Raw genomic sequence first — 20,030 nt, forward strand, 5'->3', positions numbered from 1 at the left:
TAAGAATCCGCCTGCCAATGCAGGGGACATGGGTTCGAGCCTTGGGCCGGGAAGATCCCACATGCCGCAGAGCAGTGAAGCCCATGCACCACAACTACTGAACCTGTGCTCTAGAGCCCGCGGTCCACAACTACTGAGCCTGTGTGCCACAACTACTGAAGCCTGCGCGCCTAGAGCCCCTGCTCTGCAGCAACAGAAGCCACCGCAATGAGAAGCCCGTGCACCACAACAAAGAGTAGCCCCTGCTCGCCACAAACTAGAGAAAGCCCGTGCACAGCAATGAAGACTCAATGCAGCCATAAATAAATAAATAAATAAATAAAATTTATTAGGAAAAAAAAGAATGTTATACAGATGGAATCATACAGTACACAAGCTCGTGAGATTGGCTTTCCCTGCTCTCCATATTTTTCTCTTACGTGTATCAGTAGCTCGTTCCTTCTTATTACTGAATAGTATTCCGAGTTCCATGGTGTGGATGTACACAGTCTGCTTAGCCATTCACCCACAGGGGCCTTCTGGGAGGTTTCCAGTTTGGGAATGCTAGGGAAAAAGCTGTTGTGAACATTTGTATACATGAGTTGTATCTATAGTCATGAGGGATATTGGCCTGTAGTTTCTTTGGTACTGTCTTCATCTCATTTTGGTATTAGGGTAATACTAACTTCACAAAATGAACTGGGAAGTGTTCCCTCCTCTTCTATTTTCTTAAAGAGACTTTACAGAATTGGTGTAATTCTTTAAACATTTGGTAGCGTTCTCCAGTGAAACCACCTGAGCCTGGAGATTTCATTTGGGGGAGTTTTTAAAATATACAAATCCAATTTCCTTAATAGTAATGTAGTTATTTGAATTATTTATTTCACATGGGTTGAGTTGTGGTAGCTTGTGTTTTTTGAGGAACTGAGAATTTATTCCTGATACTAGTCATCTGTCTTCTCTCTCTTTTTTTTTTTGTGGGGGCGGTGGTCAGTCTTGCTAGAAGTTTGACAACATTATTGATTTTCCCAAAGCTCTGTTTCATTGACCCTTTCTGTTTTTTTCCTGTTTTAAAAACCACTGGTTTCTGCTCTTATCTTTATTCTTTCTTTTCATCTACTTGCTTTGGGTTTATTTTGTTCTTATTTTTGGAGGTTCTTGAGGTGGGAACTCATATTATTGACTTGAGACTTATTCTCTTTTCTAATATAAGTATGTAATGCTATGAATTTCCCTCTCAGCACTGCTCTACCTTCATCCCACATATTTTGGTATTTTGTATTTCATTCCTTTTAAATTAAAAAAATTTTAAACAAACTTTCTTCCTCCCTTTTCTGAATAACTGAATACTTCAGTCAAGTCTCTACGAAGGCCCCTTGTTCCCAGCACCTGCTGGAGTCAGTCAATAGATTCAGGGCTGAGAGAGGTAGCAGCTCACAAGGCTGAGACTGAATGAGAAGGGCAGCAGGGAGGCAGCCTGGTGAGGGCTGAGGGTGATTGAGGATAGCAGCTAAGTGAGGTGGTGGAATGGTGGGGTTGGCAGACTGTTTAAATAATGGTGGACTGAGATAATAAATAACTATATTGAGGATAATGGGAACAAGGTTTCTCACTGAGCAAGAAAAGATTTACAAATATGGAAAGGGAAAAAACTAGAATGACTCTGTAGTGCTGGAATGGAATTCAAGGTTTTCAATAAGTAGAGATAGAAATAAATATGAAGTTCAGTATGTGTATATATAAGCATGCACACATACCTACACATACATATATACACACATCCATGTCCTAGCTCTGCCCAGTGAGAGAGATTGGGAGTGAGACACCCTAGGAGCAATGGGCATATCTAGCACCTGAATCTTGGTTTCTAAATACCTTTCTTTTTTTCTTTTTAACATCTTTATTGGAGTATAATTGCTTTACAATGTTGTGTTAGTTTCTGCTTTATAACAAAGTGAATCAGTTATACATATACATATAATCCCTCATATCCCCTCCCTCTTGCGTCTCCCTCCCATCCTCCTTATCCCACACCTCTAGGTGGTTGCAAAGCACCGAGCTGATCTCCCTGTGCGACGCAGCTGCTTCCCACTAGCTATCTATTTTACATTTGGTAGTGTATATATGTCAATGCTACTCTCTCACTTTGTCCCAGCTTACCCTTCCCCCTCCCCATGTCCCCAGGTGCATTCTCTACGTCTGTGTCTTTATTCCTGTCCTGCCCCTAGGTTCATCAGAACCATTTTCTTTTTTTTTTTTAGATTCCATATATATGTATTAGCATACGGTACTTGTTTTTCTCTTTCTGACTTACTTCACTCTGTATGACAGACTCTAGGTCCATCCACCTCACTACAAATAACTCAGTTTCGTTTCTTTTTATGGCTGAGTAATATTCCATTGTACATATGTGCTACATCTTCTTTATCCATTCATCTGTCGATGGACACTTAGGTTGCTTCCATGTCCTGGCTATTGTAAATAGTGCTGCAATGAACATTGTGGTACATCACGCTTTTTGAATTATGGTTTTCTCAGGGTATATGCCCAGTAGTGGGATTGCTGGGTCATGTGGTAGTTCTATTTTTAGTTTTTTAAGGAACCTCCATACTGTTCTCCATAGTGGCTGTATCAATTTACATTCCCACCAACAGTGCAAGAGGGTTCCCTTTTCTCCACACCCTCTCCAGCATTTGTTACTTGTAGATTTTCTGATGATGGCCATTCTGACCAGTGTGAGGTGATACTTCATTGTAGTTTTGATTTGCCTTTCTCTAATGATTAGTGATGTTGAGCATCTTTTCATGTGTTTGTTGGCCATCTGTATACCTTCTTTGGAGAAATGTCTATTTAGGTCTTCTGCCCATTTTTGGATTGGGCTGTTTGTTTTTTTGATATTGAGCTGCATGAGCTGCTTGTATATTTTGGAGATTAATCCTCTGTCAGTTGCTTTGTTTGCAAATATTTTCTCTCATTCTGAGGGCTGTCTTTTCATCTTTTTTATGGTTTCCTTTGCTGTGCAAAAGCTTTTAAGTTTCATTAGGTCCCATTTGTTTATTTTTGTTTTTATTTCCATTTCTCTAGGAGGTGGGTCAAAAAGGATCTTGCTGTGATTTATGTCATAGAGCATTCTGCCTATGTTTTCCTCTAAGACTTTTATAGTGTCTGGCCTTACATTTAGGTCTTTAATCCATTTTGAGTTTATTTTTGTGTATGGTGTTAGGAAGTGTTCTAATTTCACTCTTTTACATGTAGCTGTCTAGTTTTCCCAGCACCACTTATTGAAGAGGCTGTCTTTTCTCCATTGTATACTCTTGCCTCCTTTATCAAAGATAAGGTGACCATAGGTGCTTGGGTTTATCTCTGGGCTTTCTATCCTGTTCCATTGATCTATATTTCTGTTTTTGTGCCAGTACCATACTGTCTTGATTACTGTAGCTTTGTAGTATAGTCTGAAGTCCGGGAGCCTGATTCCTCCAGCTCCGTTTTTCTTTCTCAAGATTGCTTTGGCTATTCGGGGTATTTTGTGTTTCCATACAAATTGTGCAACTAAATACCTTTCTTTATTAAAAGAATCCAGAGTTCTGTGGGTAAAATGACCCTTCTCCCTCCATCCCTCTCTCTCCCTCTCCCTCCCTCTCTTTCTCTATCTCCCTCTCCTTCTCACTCTCTCTCTCCCTCTCCCCTTCTCCTCTTCCCTACGCCACCCCTTCCATATCCTCTGGAGCATCAGTTCCTGGACAGCAATAGAGTTTTATCTCTTTTGTCTTCTGTATATCCCCGTACCCTAAACAGTTCCTGGCACACAGTAGGCAGTCAATAACTGCTCCATGTATTAATGAATGAACAAAGGCATGAAGGAAGGGCTGCAGGGAGTGACGAGGGAGGCCAGGCAGCCACACCCAGAGGACCACATAAACCACAGCAGTTCTGCAGGACCCCAGGAGAACTTTCATCAAGACCAGCCTGAAACAAGATTCTGAGTGGAAGCCCTTGAGTTTTCTGGAACATTTATGGAAGCAGAGGGAGACGCCCCTGACCCCAGGGTGTGGTGGATCACACCCCTCTGCACCACCCCATGCATAGCCCACTCCCCTGGAACCCCTGGAATATAGTGCGTGACACAGACCCAAGAATGAATGACTTGAACAAGCCAGGTCTTAAGTGCAGCCGGGGCAGAGTGGTCCCTAATGAACCCTGTACCAGTGGCCCCTTCCCCAAGGTCATGGGAATCTCAAGCACTAGGATGCTCTTCTTAGTGATCTCAGAGGATGCTGATACTTGAGAGAAGCAGCTCAGCTGGGGCTCTCACTTCACGAAGATGCTTTCAGCGCTGGACCAAAGACAACCCTTGTCATCTCAGAATCACTCGAACCAGAACGGGCCGCCTGCCGAGGCCCCGCCCAGGATCCTATCAAACTCCTCCTGGATGATGTGTCAACATCCCCGAGGCCCAGCTGGGCTGCCGGACAAGGTGAGGGCCTCCAGGTAATCCCTCCAGACGCCCAGTGCAAGGGCCCCGCCGGGCACACAACAGGCACTCAGTGAGTGAGCAACTGTCCTCTCAGGCGTCCTCCCCAGGAAGAGCGGAGATGCCACATTACAGATGCTTCCACAGAAGGGTGCTTCTCCCCCTCCCCACGGCCCCCAGGGTCTCTACACAAACATTTTGACACCGAAGGGCAAGGGGAAAGGGCAGACACCCCGAAGAGCCCTGACTACCGCCAAACCCGAGTTCCAACTGCAAAGAAATCATTTTAGAACTATCTACACAAAACTATCGTCTCAGAACAACCGGCACAAACTCTCCCATCAGGCACATTCACTCTTTTGCGAGTTGGCAGGGGAAGTGTTTACCTATCGTGCACAATAGTCTCGGGGAAAAAAGCACATCTGCGACGAAGTGATGACTACAGATACTCCCCAAACCTCCAGGGGCGGGTGTGGGCGGCGGGGCTCTGGGTCCCATCTGCGCTTGACGGAGTTCGACATGTTTCTGCAAAGCGTTGTCCGCCTTTAAAATACCTTCCCAGGAAAACGCCCAGCCCCAGCGGGCACCCAGGCTCCACGGAAGGTGAATTATCCCACCAGACCTTCCCGCTTCAAATGCCACCAAGCAGGAAAAAACAGTAAACTGGCTTTGCCTGGCTCCCTGCCTGGGGGCACCAACCCATAGGAACCACATCAAGAGGCCCTGTTCTCTGATTTCTGGCTGCCTTTGGCCAACGGGGAGCCTAAGGAAATGGGAGGGAGCGCCGTCAGGAGGTCGCTTCTCTGCACAGGTGGCTTCTCTCCATGACCCCTCCTACCTGGGTTCCATTCTGCCCTCTCCCCTGGTTCCTCTCGGCCTCAGGGCTGTCACAGCCCTGGGTCCTGCACTGCCCATCATGGGTGCCCCACACCCTGCGGCCCTTTGGTGATACGCCCTCCTGGGACCATCCTGGTGAGGTTTCCACCTATTTCCTGGGTGTGTGTTGGGGGTGACTGGTAAAATAGCCCAGACAGGCTCCAGGGCCCCAGCAGACTTGGGGAGGGTGCAAGGGGCCCCAGAGGCTTCCCACACAGGACCCACTCTAAGGACCAGACACGACGTGGATGACACAACAGATGCCCACAGAGCAGAGCGACTCGCCCCTCCCAGACCACTTCCACTGCTGCCCTCCTTGCCATCCGTCTGGCCACGCCCCCGCCTGACAGTGAGCCCTTCGCACTGCCCCCACGCCCCCCTCCAAACCTGCTCGCTCCCTGCCGAGCCCCGCCCGGGCCCCTGGACACGTGAGTGCCTCGGGCCCTGAGACACAAAGCTCCCGGGAGACAGATGTCCCTGATCCAGAGCACTTTGAGCACTTCCCTTTGTGTGATGACGGAAACCACAGCAGGGGGGGCCTCAAGGTCTACCTGCAAACTGCTCGGTTTCCTCCATCAAACAGCCTCGGGCAGGAGAGGAAATAGCTGAGCTGGCAGCAGGGGAAAGGCCTAATCCCGCGCACTGAGGGGCTGCTTCGGGTGCTGCTGAAAGGCTGGCCCTGGGAACGGAAGCGGCGGGTGGCAGTGATCCACTGCCAGGGCGTGTTCTCTCACGTGGGCTCCTCCTTCCTTCTCCCGGGGGCATCCCGGGGGCCCTTTAGGAGTGAGATGCCTCCTCGGTGCTCCCTGGAGGGTCTCTGCGAGCAGACCCTCGTGATGCTTCCTGCGTGCCTGACGATGGTCAAGAATGACGGATGCCTCCGGACCTGGGCAGGGCTGGCCGAGCCAGAGGTTCCGTCTCTGCTCAGCTGTGACAGGCTGCTGCTTCAGCCGTCGGCAGGTGACTCTGGAACACGCCACGTGCAGGTGCTCTGGTGGGCAACCAAGGCTGACACAGCCCCGAAGCCCAAAGTCTTCAGCCGGCCCTGGGAGATGCGTTTCCCATACAAGCGGAAAGGAAAATGCACCACGAGTGCGTCCTTTGCTTCCCTGACATGGAGCATGGGCCCCAGAGGGTCCCCTCGGCCCATCCCGACTGGCCTGCACCCTGCCGAGCGCACAGCCGACTGCCCATCCCTGATGTCCTGGCCCTGCTGGCAAGGGGAGGAGGCCAGAGGCTGAGAGCTCAGAGGTGTGCGAAGCCCAGACTGTGGGGCATGACATCCTTGCCACGTGGCAGCCACCTGCCCTGGAGCAGCGGGCAGGCCAGAGCATCCATTACAACTCTTACTTTTCCTTCTTTCTACTCGAGGGGCTGTGCAACGTCCCGACAAAAGCCCGAATGTGTTTGAGCCAGAAAACCACTGACCCCTTGTCCCCAGCCTTGGCCCAGGAGGGGCCAGCCTCGCAGGAGCTCTGCTGCCGACACATCTGCTTGTTGGTCCTGCCCGGACACGGGACAGCCATCCCGACCATGTGAACAGAGGAATCAGGGGTCCGATCGCTGTCCTGCTGGCTGGAGCAGATCCAGGCCCCAACATCAGATACAACAGTTCCTGCGCTCAGCGGGACTGTGCCCCGTGCTATGGGGACACAGAGGCTCACAGGGCGTGGTCCTGGCCTCGGGGCTCGTGACCCTCCAGGATGCTGGGGCACAGTCTTTGTACCTTTGCGCAGTTGAGAGCTGCCTCATCGTGAGAGAATGGCTGCGGGGGGGACTGTCTCCAGGGCAGAGAGAAGGGGCTGAAACCATCCGACCTCGAGCAGGTTGTAAGGGCAGAAGAATTCACTTGGGGGAGTCCGGGGGGCCCCTCTGTCCTCCAGGGTGAGAGAGGCCCACGGGTAGCAACTGGGGAAAGGACGTCGTGTGGGTTAAGACATCGTGTAAGAAAAACCCAAGCTGTGCATACATCCCGTCCTCGAGCCCCCTGGAGGTCAGCAGGAGGGGAGGCTCTGAGGGTCCCACGGCGCCCACTGTCTCGCACAGCGGCCATGCAAGGCTGCTCCAGGCGGGCAGCAGGTGGGTGCACCTCACACTGGCCCCTAATTGTTCCAGACAGCTGTAGGGGCACAGCTGCAGCAGAAGACTCCAGCGCTTGAGACGGGGCAGCTAGGAAATTGCAAGTGTGTCTTTGGAGGCACGTTGTCTTCCTCCGGTCCGTCCCCCGCCCCCCACCCCACCTCCTTAACTGGCTCACGCAGCCCTGCATCAAGCAACCCGGGCACGGTCGGGCTAACAGGAATGAGGGCGGCAGGCTGTCCTGGGGGCTGCAGTAGCCCAGACCCCGTCCCAGGCACCTGTGAACGCTCTCTGCTTGGTCCTCAGAATCCTGAGAGCGGCACCAGCCCCCGTGTCGCTTCAGATCTGCACCCTGACCCCACCAGAACCTCTCCCTGCCCTCATCACAAACACCGTGCAGAGTTCCACACCCGAGTCAGAACCTACCCGGCCTCTGTCCTGGGCTGGGCGACAGGGGCATCTCCCGCCCGCAGACCGGGGACAAAAACCACGGTCACCGTGCGGGTGATCACTGCTGGGGGCCTAAGTATTTCGGGTGATGGAGAAGTGAAACGTGTACGGTGAGCCATATGTAAAAAAGACGCAGAGGGCTCCGATGGCTGAGGACAGACTAGGGGAAGGACAGCGACAGGGAGGGGTCTGTATGACACAGACCTCAGGCCCAAGTGGTGGGAGAGGTCGCCCATCACTACTGTGTCCAAAAGCTGAAATGCAGTAGACGTGAAAGACAGAAAGCACCCTTCCTCCATGGGTGTATCTCTTACAGAGGGAGGACCCCTTGTCTGCCAGCCAAGCCCAGGCGCAAGCCCTGTGGAGGCCTGGGTCGGGGCTCAGAGCAGGAGGGACCCTGGAGTTTCCCAGGAAGGAGAACAGCGGTTTGCAAAAACCACAGCGACGGGGAAGCACCACAGTGATGGATGCAAAAACCGCCGAGGAGTTTCCTTACAAGCCAATAAACAGCAAAATGAAAGGAAACCCCCCAAAACGCCCAGACTTTCACAGCATTTCCTAGGGGAGCCTTCTGACTCTCAGGTTTCATCCAGGTAAGAGTGGACTACTTGGGCTTTGGAACAGTGTTTGAATGGCCTGGAATTTTAGCCACCAGTAATGACTCGGCCGAGGCAGCTGCAATGAATAAGCTCTTTCTGCGTCCTTTCCCCCGTGTAGGACTCTGGGGTCTCTGAGCCTCCCCGCCCAGCGCTCCCTGGGGGAGTATCTGCCCCAGCGCAGGGCTTGGGTATCTTTACACAGACCCTCAACAAATGCTCATTTCCTAAATAACTTTTTTCAACCAGCATATTTATTGAAATTTCAGAGTATAAATGTCTAAAGACCAAAAAGCTGCCAGGGCCCACCCCCCACCTGCCACCGGCCGCCCGGGCTGGGGGTCGGGTGGGGCGGGGCCGGTCCTACCTTGTTGTAATACTGCACCTGCACCGAGTGCCACCGGCCGTCACTCACGCCCCCAGGAACCTGTGGCGCCACCATCGTCGTGGTCTCACCTGCGGGGCGGGGGGAGGTCCAGAGAGAACAGAGGTGAACAAACCACTAAGGCTAAAAGTCCTTCCAACAGTCTGGACGAATGTTCTTTCCAACCACCGGGAAAACATTTTTAACGGCTTTGTCAATATTTTCAACCTACAGAGGCAGAAGCACACTTCAATGATCCCCTAGTTTGTGGAAATTTGAGCTGTGTCTTATAAACAACGCTGCAATGAACATCTTTGTGCATTCTGGATTTCTCCCACAGGACGGATTCCCAGATGGAGAACCAGGGAATCGGTGGGTCAGCACGCTTGACGGCGCTGCACAGGATGGGGTGCTTTTTTTGCTTTTTTGACTGTGCCGTGAGGCATGCGGGACCTTAGTTCCCCCAACCACGGATCGAACCCACGCCCCCTGCAATGGAAGCGTGGAGTCCTAACCACTGGACCACCAGGGAAGCCCCAATGGGGTGGTTTTAAACAACCAAGGACGTGCTCCGAGGGTGGCTCCCTCCTGTTCAGGAGGCTTTACCTGCCGAGAAGGTGAGCTGCACCTGCTCGTCCACGATCTCCAGGGCAATGAAGTCGTGCTTCTCGTTGAAGCGGCCATTATACAGCAGCAGGGCGTTCCTCTCCTGGGTGGCAAACCTGGGGGACCAAGGGGAAGCACGTCACACAATGAATGAGCCCGGGGTGGAAGGTCTGCAGGTGGCCTGGAGGTGGGGGAACAAGAGGCTGCCCAGGGCAACAAGCCTGGCCAGAGTGGGCAAGAGGATGAGTACGCTCGGCAAAGACTCTGGTCCCCAGTACTCTTTTTTTCACAGCAGGAGTGGACAGCCCGTAAAACCTGATTAGCAATGTTCTCTTCCGGAAGGAGCAAAGCAGATTCCAGGGGGCACTTTGGTTACCACAACCTGTACAGGTGAAAAGATTCCACTCGCACAGTGCTCTAGAAGGATGACACAGCCACTATACTAACTGGAAATATTTGGACAGTAAACACATGCAGTGCATACATCCCGCGTACACGCCCCAGGGCACAGAGATGTGGGTGTTGATCACCACCTCAGGGCCTATGCCCCTCGTCTCCACCACCACACTCCAGCCACACTGCGCCCTTTTGCTCCCAAACCCTACGTTCTTCCCTGCCCCCGGGCCTTTGCACCTGCTGTTTCCCCCGTGTGGGGAATGATCTTCCCTGGCTCTGCAGATCTCCCAGATGTCACTCCGATTGTGCTTTCCCCAACTCACTTTATCTAAGTCGTGCCCCTCACCCTACAGGCTATCACACCACTCATTTTACTTCGGAAATGATCCTGATGATTTGTTCGTTTATGAGAACACATGATCCTTCAAGGGGAGAGATGATGACTCCCGTTCACTGCTGCAACCCCGACACCGAAACAGGACTTGGTCCACACAAGCGCTTGATACCGATGTGCTGAATCCACGGACGGATGGCGGCCCGCGTGAACCAACAGACGTGTGGAAACGCAAGACTTGTGAGACTTGAAGCACTCGGAGTAAAAAACCACTTACTCTGACAAGAGACAAACAGCCTCAGAAATCCTTCTCCCACCCCGAGGAAGCCTCTTGCATCAGGCCCGAGGGTCCCCGACACACCAAGTCACCACAAAGGCTTCCTCGACGCCCTGGTTACAGAGAACCCACAAACCTCCGGAGTGAACTCGGGACTGTTTCCTGAGCTAGCTGGATGTCTCTCTCATCGGAGATTAAGTGGGGGGAAATTCTTTCCTTTGATTCCAGGTTGGTTTATCCGTTTTCATGCGGCAGGAGTCTGTCAGAACCAGCCTCAGGCATGTGACCCTAGCCTCTCCCTTGAGTTACATAAAATTGACATTTCCCGCCCAGACCTTGCATCCCCTCGGTTTAGAAGTCAGCAAACTCTGATGACAAACTCTAAAGAAAAAATACCTGCATGGCAGAGTGGAAGCTCTGGGTGTGGAGTGAGCAGGTAGAAGAAGAGCTGAATTAAGACTGGGATCCACTCGACCCCAGGCTCGCTTCCCTTTGGGGGGTCTCACTGTTGTGGGTTTCTCTTTGGACCGAGGGGGGTGGTCAGTGCTGAAATGGTCCTCTGGGCAGGCACCACGCACTGCTGGGAATGGACGATCTAACGATGGGACCCAGGGCCACAGGGAGGGTCTGAACAGCACAAGTAAAAAGGGGAAAGGCCAGAAACAGAAGCCGAGGCCTGGTGAGGGGCCAGGGGAAGAGAGAGAACAAAGGGTGGCAACAAGGAGGCTGGGACCAGGGAGCTGAGGCCCCCGGGAGCCCAGGCCCTTGGCAAACAGAAACCAGAAAGAGGAAAAGCAGCTTCGAAAGAAACCACCTGAAACAAAAGCCCTGGGCCATGGGCTTCCCTGGTGGCGCAGTGGTTGAGAGTCCGCCTGCCGATGCGGGGGACGCAGGCTCGTGTCCCCGGTCCGGGAGGATCCCACGTGTCGCGGAGCGGCTGGGCCCGTGAGCCACGGCCGCTGCGCCTGCGCGTCCAGAGCCTGTGCTCCGCGGTGGGAGAGGCCGCGGCGATGGGAGGCCCGCGTACCGCAAAAAAAAAAAAAAAAGCCCTGGGCCGGTGCCCCAGCCCACCTCTCTCACAGTATGCCCGTAGGAGGCAGGAGGCCCAACTCCTTCCAGGCCCTGCCCAGAGCAACCGCAGCCCCGACACGGAACCGTTCCCCTGCTCAGGTTCTAGGGGGCGCTTTCTATGATTTTCTTTGAAGCTAAACTCCCTGATTTGGCCTCGGCCCCGACCTTTTAGCCATCATCAGGTGTGTCGGAAATCGTCCATAAATTGTTGTCACGTGTGAGCATCTACAATACTAGATTTGACAAGCAAGGGGACATGCGCTACATCACGTGGGCACTTAATTAAACACGACTGTTCTTTAGTTTCTCTGAGTCTGGAGCTGCCAGACTTCCTTTGTTGGTTTCCAGCACATCTGCTGGCCGCTGTGTCCATGGGCCCCACTCCCAGGACTCTGGTCACCTTTCAGGTCAGCCTCCTGCAGCTTACTCGCTGCACTGCCTATGACAGAGGGCTGCCGGCCACGCCCAGGTGGTGGGTGGCTATGGCCACGTAGACACCAAAACCACATGCCATCGACCTGTTTGCCAGAAGACACAGGGCACCTCTGATTTGGGGGGACGGGCACCCACAGAAGCCTGCTGTTCTCAGCGTCCAGCCACGCGGGGCACAGAGTGGCCAGGGGTCCCAGCGAGGGGCCCTCCTTTTGGAGGCTGTGCCCACGTGGTGGCCCCCTGAGCACAGGGCTTGGGGCAGAGGGCGGGGACGTGGCGTTGCAAGCAGGCGGGGCCAGGACCGGGGCCTGGTGCAGAGGCCCAGCTAGAGAAACGGGAGGGCAACAGCACGTACCAGCTCACGTGAGTCCTCACAGCACCCCTGGAGAGGGAGCCTCGTCAGCCGCTTTGCAGGGCGGGGTGGAGCCCTGCACCGTGCACCAAAACGTGGGCAGCCACCCTAAAACAGCGGCCCAAATGGCCCAAACCTTAAAACTGCCCTTAGAATCAAACAGCACTGCAGCCTTGCAGCCGGGCCCAGGGGGCCAACCGGAGCTGTATCTCCCATGCCTCCCTCTTCCAAGCTCCGGGGAAAGGGGGTGGTGCTCTAAGGATCAGAAACAGAGCCACAAGCAGGGCACCCGGCATGCACACGGGCTCCACGGATGACAGCTGCTCTTGCTATTTTATTAAAGCTGGTCTCCAAGGGAAATTCGGGAAGAGGGCAGAACGTGGGAAACACCTGCAAATCAGGACAAGCAGGCCCTGGGCCCGTATCCTTTACAGGGGCGGGGGCCAGAGGGAGGGAGGTTAAGAGCACAGGTTACAGGCAGGGCCTGGGGGTCCCACCGGACAGCCTATGACCTTGGGCAACTTTTTCAACCTTTCTACCTCAGTTTCCTCACCTGCGAGATGGGGAGAACAGTGATACCAGCTCTCAGGGTTCTCGTGAGAAGGAAGTGGGCCTGACAGGTGACGTGCGAGAGCAGTGCCAGCACAAAGCCCAAATGTGGCCGCTGAGCGATCCACACTGAAGTCTGTGATGAGTCGGGCAGAGCCCAGGTGGTATTTCAGCAGGGACCAGTCTCTCGAAACAGACGTCCTCCAAGAGGACGCCGTCTGCACCCCACACAGATGTCCGGGCCCAAGAATGTACCAAGGGGCTGAAGCAGGGCAAAGTGGGTGCAGGGGTCTGCCTGCCTCTGCAGAGCTCCCAGCAGACACTCCAGGCCACTCAGAATGCCCGGAATGTTCTCCCTCTGCAACTCAACCCCCTCCCACCCCCCACCGGGCCAAAGAGCCCCTCCTCTGGGAGAGCGGGAGCCCCCCGGCCAACGTCTTGGGGCCACAGAGGGGAGCAGTGGGCGCTCATGCTTTGTGAGAATGGAACTACCAGCCAGCTGCTCGCCTGGGCGCCTGCGTGTCACGACACAGGACAAAAAGCCCAAGGAGGGCTTCCCTGGTGGCGCTGTGGTTGAGAGTCCGCCTGCCGGTGCAGGGGACGCGGGTTCGTGCCCCTGGTCCGGGAAGATCCCACATGCCGCGGAACGGCTGGGCCCGTGAGCCATGGCCGCTGAGCCTGCGCGTCTGGAGCCTGTGCTCCGCAGCGGGAGAGGCCACAGCAGTGAGAGGCCCGCGTACCGCAAAAAAAAAAAAAAGCCCCTGAGGAGCTTCAGGCCAGTGGGTGGACAGGCACAGAGAGAGAGCTGGACCTCAGCACAGTGATGAGCACGGACATGGCAATCCTGGAGCAGAAGCCCGAAAGCACCGGCCAGGGAGCCCGTGTGGCCGTTTAAAGGTTTCAAAAGGACGTGCATCTGCTTTGGAGACTTTAGCCCAATCAAATCACCTGACAACCAGGAAAAAAAATCAGGATCAGGAAATCTGGCATGAGTTCACACCCCCAACCAATGATCTAGTATGAAGGATGGGTTTAGAGCAAAAAGATCTGAGCCGCAATGTAGAAAACCCACCAACGACTCAAGCCCCCAGGTTACCCAAGTGCCCTCATCTGGACCTTTCTCTAGGGGCAGTCAGGGTGGACAGCGGCCTGATCCTGCAAGCAGGAACATCAAAGGCTGAAGGTAGCAGACAAGCAGGCAGTGACCAGACGTCCAGCCGGAGCTGGAATGCAGGTATGGCCCCGCCTGGGTCAGGGGGGCTTCCTGAAGGAAGCGGCAGCCGTCGGACGGGCCGGCGGCGGGGCCGAGGAAATGCCTCTGCAAGGCTGGGCAGGTCCAGAGAATCACGAGGTGAGGGTGGCCATGTCACAGGATGCGAGGTGCCAGAATCGGGGGTCACCAGGGGTCAGCACACAGGGGGCCACCCTGTGCCCTATTAAGAAGTTTGGGTTTTGCCCCAGGTGGCAGGCAGGCCCAGCAGGCCTGTCGGACAGAGATCCACCTGACCCAGGCTGAGAGCAGATGCCACCACTGCTGTTCCACGGGGGAGAGGGCGGTGGCCCAGGCCAGAGTGCTGGGAACTGGGAGGACAGTGGCGGGCGGGGGAGACATGAGGTCAAGGGACTCACAGGACCTGACCGAGATGGGAGGGGAGGCGAGACGGAGGAGGACTGCCCGGGGGGGTTTCACATCAGCACCACGCGGCGCCTGTTGGCTACACCGCACCCCTCACCTGCTCAGGGTGGGCAGCCCTGGGAGAGGAGTCTGCCCCATCTCTCCCTGAGATGCCCTGTTCTCCAAAGGGCAGCTCAGAGGGAGCATCTTGTTCTGGGGGACACAGAATGCCGCATTCCCCTAATGGGCCCCTAAACGCTGACCAAATACAAAATACACCCTGCACTACTAAGGTGAACTTGATAGAAGTCTTTACACGGAAGCGATAGATTTTTTAAAGTTAAATTAAATCTAAATTCTCTTGGAGAAAAAGATGCAAAAGTTAAAGAATGGCCACAGCACACAGTCAGCCTGCTTCCTCCTGTTACAGTTAAAGAACCAGCGCGGAAAGGGGTGAGGCCGCCCGCCCGCCCGCGGTTTCCCAGCAAGCTGGCGGCACAGCAGGAGCCTACGCTGAGTCTCATTCCCAAACCTGCTGGGCCCTTTCCCTCCACCTTCTGGCCACCTGGGTGGCAGGGGTGCCCACGTGGTGGCAGGTGAGTGGGACCGGGGCAGCCGGGGGTCGGCTTCATGGGCATGTGAGCTGGGCGGGCAAACAGGGCACCACACCTGCTAAATGCTCTGTTGTCACCAGCTGGAAATTCTTAATTTTTGAACCCCATCCTCAATTTGCATGGGATCCTACAAATTAAGTGGCCGGTCCTACAGCCAGCGCTGGCCAAGGTGACTCGACTCTCAGAGGCCCCGGTGGACTGGGGTTGTTGTTACAGGACGGAGGGATGCGCGGAGACACAAGGCCACCTCGCGACCTCCAACCACAGGAGGCGTCGCGGGCACGCGCGGGGACTCACGCGAGGGCCACGGTGAAGTGGAAGCGCTGCCTCAGGCCGCGGAAGGTGACGAAGGACTGCGGCGGGAAGCTCCTGGTGGCCACTTCGCAGTAGGGCCTCTCGAACGCGCCGGGGGGGCACACGCAGTGGAAGCCGCCGATGAGCAGGTTCACGCAGGTGCCGCCGTTCTTGCACACGCCGTTGGTGCAGCGGCCGGAGCGTGCGTTCACCTCGCAGTGCTCACCTGGGGGACGAGGGCGGGAGGAGGTCACACGGTGGCCTGCTGGGGGGAGGGGGGCACTGCTCCCGCCCGGGCTGCAAACGCCGCTGCAGAACCAGCTGCTAAACCCAAACCCGGGGGCACGTGAGGCCTCTGGGAACCACCCTGGAGTCGGGCTGCAATCAGACGTGTGCCGTTCCCGCTGGCCTGAGGGCACCCAGCACCCGGTGGGCCGTCTAAGGGTGGCGGGGCAGCGGGTTCCCAATAAGCACCCCAGGGGGCTCCTCGGCCGAATGCACCAGGTGGCCAAGCCACTCCAGCCCTGTCCCTGTCCCGGGCCTGCCGGGGTCCCCGCCCTCGGGGGAGTGGGGGGACCAGGGGAACGCGCAGCTGTGAACACTTCTGGGCATCCAACCCCTTTCTGAACGCCCCGCTGGCTGAGCCTGGCTCCCTTATGAGAGAATCACCTAGAAAGAGGATGACGAGAAGGCCTCGTGCCCTCCCCGCATGCTTGCCCGCATGACGGCTGGCCACCTCCAGGCCTCGTGGGAGACTCGGGAGCAGGTCAGGGTCACTCTGGCCCAGGGCGTCCTGTGTGGCCTCCTCCCTCCCCCACTGCCCGGCCGGGCAACGCTGGATTCCAGTTCGTCTTTAATCATGTCTGTTCCTCCCACCGGCCTCCAACTGTGCTCCAACGTCCTCTCTGTGGCCTAATCCCTCACGACAGGAAGGATCTGGAAGCTTCCACATAGAAACTGGTCAGGCAGCCCAAGCTGACCCCCCGAGACCCGTCAGACCCAGAGTGCCCACCGCGGCAGCCAGCAGGGGTCTGACTGGGTGATCCTCGCTCCCTGGGACACAGCCCGGACCTGCCTCTGTCACAGGGTAGACATTGCCAGCCACCCACAGGCCCGCAGCCTGACAACCAGAAATTCCCCAGCTCCCACCAATATGTGTCACCAGTTTTGACTTTTAAATGAACACATTTTAAAATAAAAGTACTACATTGCATACTAAAAAAAAAAAAATAAAAGAAATCACTTTGCAAATAGCATGGCATGGGAAGCCTTCAGCAGTTTCTTGCGGGTCCCCACAGGAAAACACCAGGAGAGCTGGATGCCCCGGCCGTCCGGCATGTTTGCTCAGTGCAGTACCTTGGAGACCCTCCCTGTTGGCACTTGGGAGCTCCTCCTCTTTCTTGCTAATGGTTGTACAGTATTCAGTTAGAGCAGCGGTCCCCAACCTTCTTGGCACCAGGGACTGGTTTCATGGAAGGTAATTTTTCCACGGACGGTGAGCGGTGGAGGGGCGGGGGGGGTGGGGAGTGGGTGATGGCTCAGGCGGTAATGCGAGCGATGGGGGGCGGCAGATGAAGCTCCGCTCGCTCCCCCGCCGCTCACCTCTCGCTGTGCGGCCCGGTTCCTGGGGGTTGGGGACCCCTGCGATAGAGGACCCCATCAGAATTTAAACCACTAATGTTTTTTGTTCTAATACTGATGGACACGGGGCTGTTTACAGCTCGCTCTTATTGCAGGTAACTTTTTGATATACATCCTTGGCGTGTTTCAAGAATCTCTCTCTCGAGAAAATTCCTAAATGTGATGAATCAAAGGTACACGCAGTTGACATTTTGACAGCCGCACTTTTTTCTGACTCACCCAATATTTCCAAACAGTGCTCCCCAAAAGGATGCACGAATTCACACATCCTCGCCAACACAAGGTGTGTTCAATCTGTAAACCATTTTGCATTTCTGACAAATGAATCTTCCAGGTGTTTTATTTGCAATAATTTTTGATGAGGTCCAACATCTGTCCGAATTTGATTGGCAACGTCCATTTCCTTTCTCTGAACTGCCTGATTATTCCTGTGTTCGTATTGCAACGATGGTTGGTTTTGTTTTTACTGGGTTACACGAGGTCCTCATAATTTCAGAAATTAGCTATTCTCTGCTATTTCTGTGGTGACTCCCTCTTGGCTTAAGTTTAACTTTCAACTTATTTATGTTATTTGTAGTCACATAAAAATGTTATATCTGCATATGGTCATATTTATCAATGTTTCCTTTGTGACGCCAGTGCTCTCGGGTTATTAAAAGGCTGGTATGAAGAGATACGAAACTCGGAGCTCCAGAGACATCCGGCACCAGGATCCTCGGTGCACGGAGAAGCGTGCATTCAAACGGCGGTATCATCCTGGAACACAAAGTCACTGGGATCCCCAGACATGGGCTTCCCTGGATGCCCTCTGTGCCTTTGCAGTATTGAACCATGTGAATACATTACCTACTGTCTCAGTCTGCTTGGGCTGCCGTAACAAAATACCATGGGCTGGGGGCTTAAACAACAAAAGCGTATTTCTCACGGTTCTGGAGGCTAGAGGTACCAGCAAGATCAGGGTACCAGCACGGCTGGGGTCTGGTGAGGCCTCTCTTCCCAGCTGCCCGCTCCCTCTGTCCTCACACGGCCCTTGCTCTGTGTGTGTACAGAAAGAGGCAGAGATTTCTGTTGCCTCTGCTTATGTGGACACTAATCCCATCGGATCAGGGCCCACCCTGATCATTTACCTGAATTACTTCCTGTAGGGCCCACCTCCAGATACAGTCCCATTGTGGAGTTAGGGCTGCAACCTAGGAATTTGGGGGGGACACAATTCAGACCAGAGCAGGCATGTATGAGACAATTGGGAATTTGAACAAACTGGATAGTGATACTAAAATTTATCATCATTTTAAAGAAGAAAACTTAGATGCTGTGGAAGAGTGGGTACTGTGGTGTACCCCACATGTCCCTCCAGGACCAAGGTTCTGGAGTGCTGGGTGACGGTGGCTCACAGCTGAGACTCTGCACTCAGATCCTCCTCCTGAAATCCCTCACCCAAAGTTGCATAGCCCTTGCTGGGGCAGCTCACACCCAGCGACGGGCGAGCGTGGAGATGGAGGGGCCCACAGCCCCTTGGGCTAGTGCAGCCACCTTGGCACTGTATCTCCAGAGCTGAGACGTGGGGTCCACAGAGGCTTTTGCTACCACTGCATTGCAGCCCAACCTCTCCTCTGTGCAGCCCTGGGTGCCCCCCACCCCTGAACCTGCCCCTGCCCCTGCCCACGGCGTGGCTCCCGAGAAGGCAGATCTCGAGCCTCAGGGTCTGTTTCCCAGTGTGCAGATTTTAGAGAGCTCAATAATTGACTGGTGTAAGAAAATCCTTTCAACCTTCCAAGGGAGGCTTCAGAATGAGCTTCCTTTTGAGGAACAGGTGAAACTGATCTGTAATTAGCATAACAAGCATCAGAAACAAATCTGAACTTCCTCCACTTCTCCCAAGTGTCTTCCTTTCCAGGTTGCAACACCCAAGAATGCACAACTTGCTAATCAAAGGTAACCCAGCCTGAGTCCCTCAAAAACAGGGAGGAGTGTCGCAACCACTGACCTCTACTGAACTACAGAACCGTGCAGGGGGCACCAGGCCGGGGACCCAGGGCAAAGCCCACCCCAGGGCCAGACAGTGTCAGGTGGGTTCTTTTTCGTCCCCCTCCTCCCCACCAGGCAGGGCAGGGAGGGAGAGAGGCCAGAAAGCCCAGCCAGGTCACCCACCTGCTCTCCCCTAGCAGGGGCTGCCCCCAAGGAACCTTGTGAGCAGACAATTCACATGCTGCTCAGAAGGGAAAGGACGGCGGCCCACCCGGCTGCAGACCCTCCTCTCAGCTCCACCAGCAATGGAAGCCGTCTGATCTCCCCCCCACTGCCCCCCTGCTCGCTCCCGGGTTAGCAGAGTGCCCTGCCGGCCCCACAACACTGGGCTCGGCCACCCCGCCAGGCAGGCTGTGTGCACAAATACACGCATGTGCACACATAACCCCCCACACACTCGTGTACACACACCTGTGCCCTCACACCCAGTCACACGCTGCTGACACATCTTCGCACATACACCCTCACACATACACTCTCGTCTTCACACGCATTCACACCCACAAATGCATTCACACCCTCACACACACCCTCAGCCACACACATACATACCTGCACAGACACACACACCCACATTCACACCCTCTCACACACACTCTCACGCTAATCCCCGCTCCTGGCATCTTCTCCAGGTGGGCAGCCTGCAGCCTCCTTAAATTCTAGTCATTAATTTTAAATGCTTAGCTGAAAGCGTATTTGTTCTTCATACACTGCAAATTCTTTAATCTCTACTTTTAAAATACATGTGACGTCTGGGAGTGTTTGCCTTCCAAGTCCCAACTTGGCAGGTCAAGGGCATTCTGGAATAATAAAGCCGCCGTGAGAGGACGGGGCGGGCGGTGCTCCGCAAACCGTGACGGCAAACAAATGGGGGCCTGGCACGGCCCCTTCCCACGGTGCTCTGCCTGTGGTGTTCCAGAATCCTGCCCATCCGGGCTCGGCCCAGGTGGTCAGTGTCACCACCAGGATGAAAGCACAGCCCACGCCCCCAGTGTGGCCACAGCAG

At 54.6% G+C, this 20,030-nt stretch overlaps 1 protein-coding gene across 5 annotated transcripts in view; it reads right to left on the bottom strand.

Moving 5' to 3' along the window:
* Positions 1-20,030, bottom strand: part of CELSR1 (cadherin EGF LAG seven-pass G-type receptor 1) — a 159,744-nt gene that overhangs the window by 70,310 nt on the left and 69,404 nt on the right. For all 5 annotated transcript variants that reach the window (XR_016395084.1, XR_016395085.1, XM_089921461.1 and 2 more), the window contains exons 3-5: positions 15,359-15,581; positions 9,422-9,537; positions 8,819-8,907 (exon numbers count right to left, since the gene is read on the bottom strand). Coding sequence is in view for 3 of the 5 variants with exons in the window: in XM_089921461.1 (XP_089777587.1) it covers positions 8,819-8,907; positions 9,422-9,537; positions 15,359-15,581 (428 nt within the window). In the remaining 2 variants the exon portion in view is untranslated. The remainder of the gene's footprint in view (positions 1-8,818; positions 8,908-9,421; positions 9,538-15,358; positions 15,582-20,030) is intronic.

This window comes from Delphinapterus leucas, chromosome 11 (assembly GCF_059928025.1).
Source record: "Delphinapterus leucas isolate spDelLeu-1000000601 "Yukka" chromosome 11, BTC_Dleu_Yukka2, whole genome shotgun sequence".
Taxonomy (NCBI): Eukaryota; Metazoa; Chordata; class Mammalia; order Artiodactyla; family Monodontidae; genus Delphinapterus; species Delphinapterus leucas.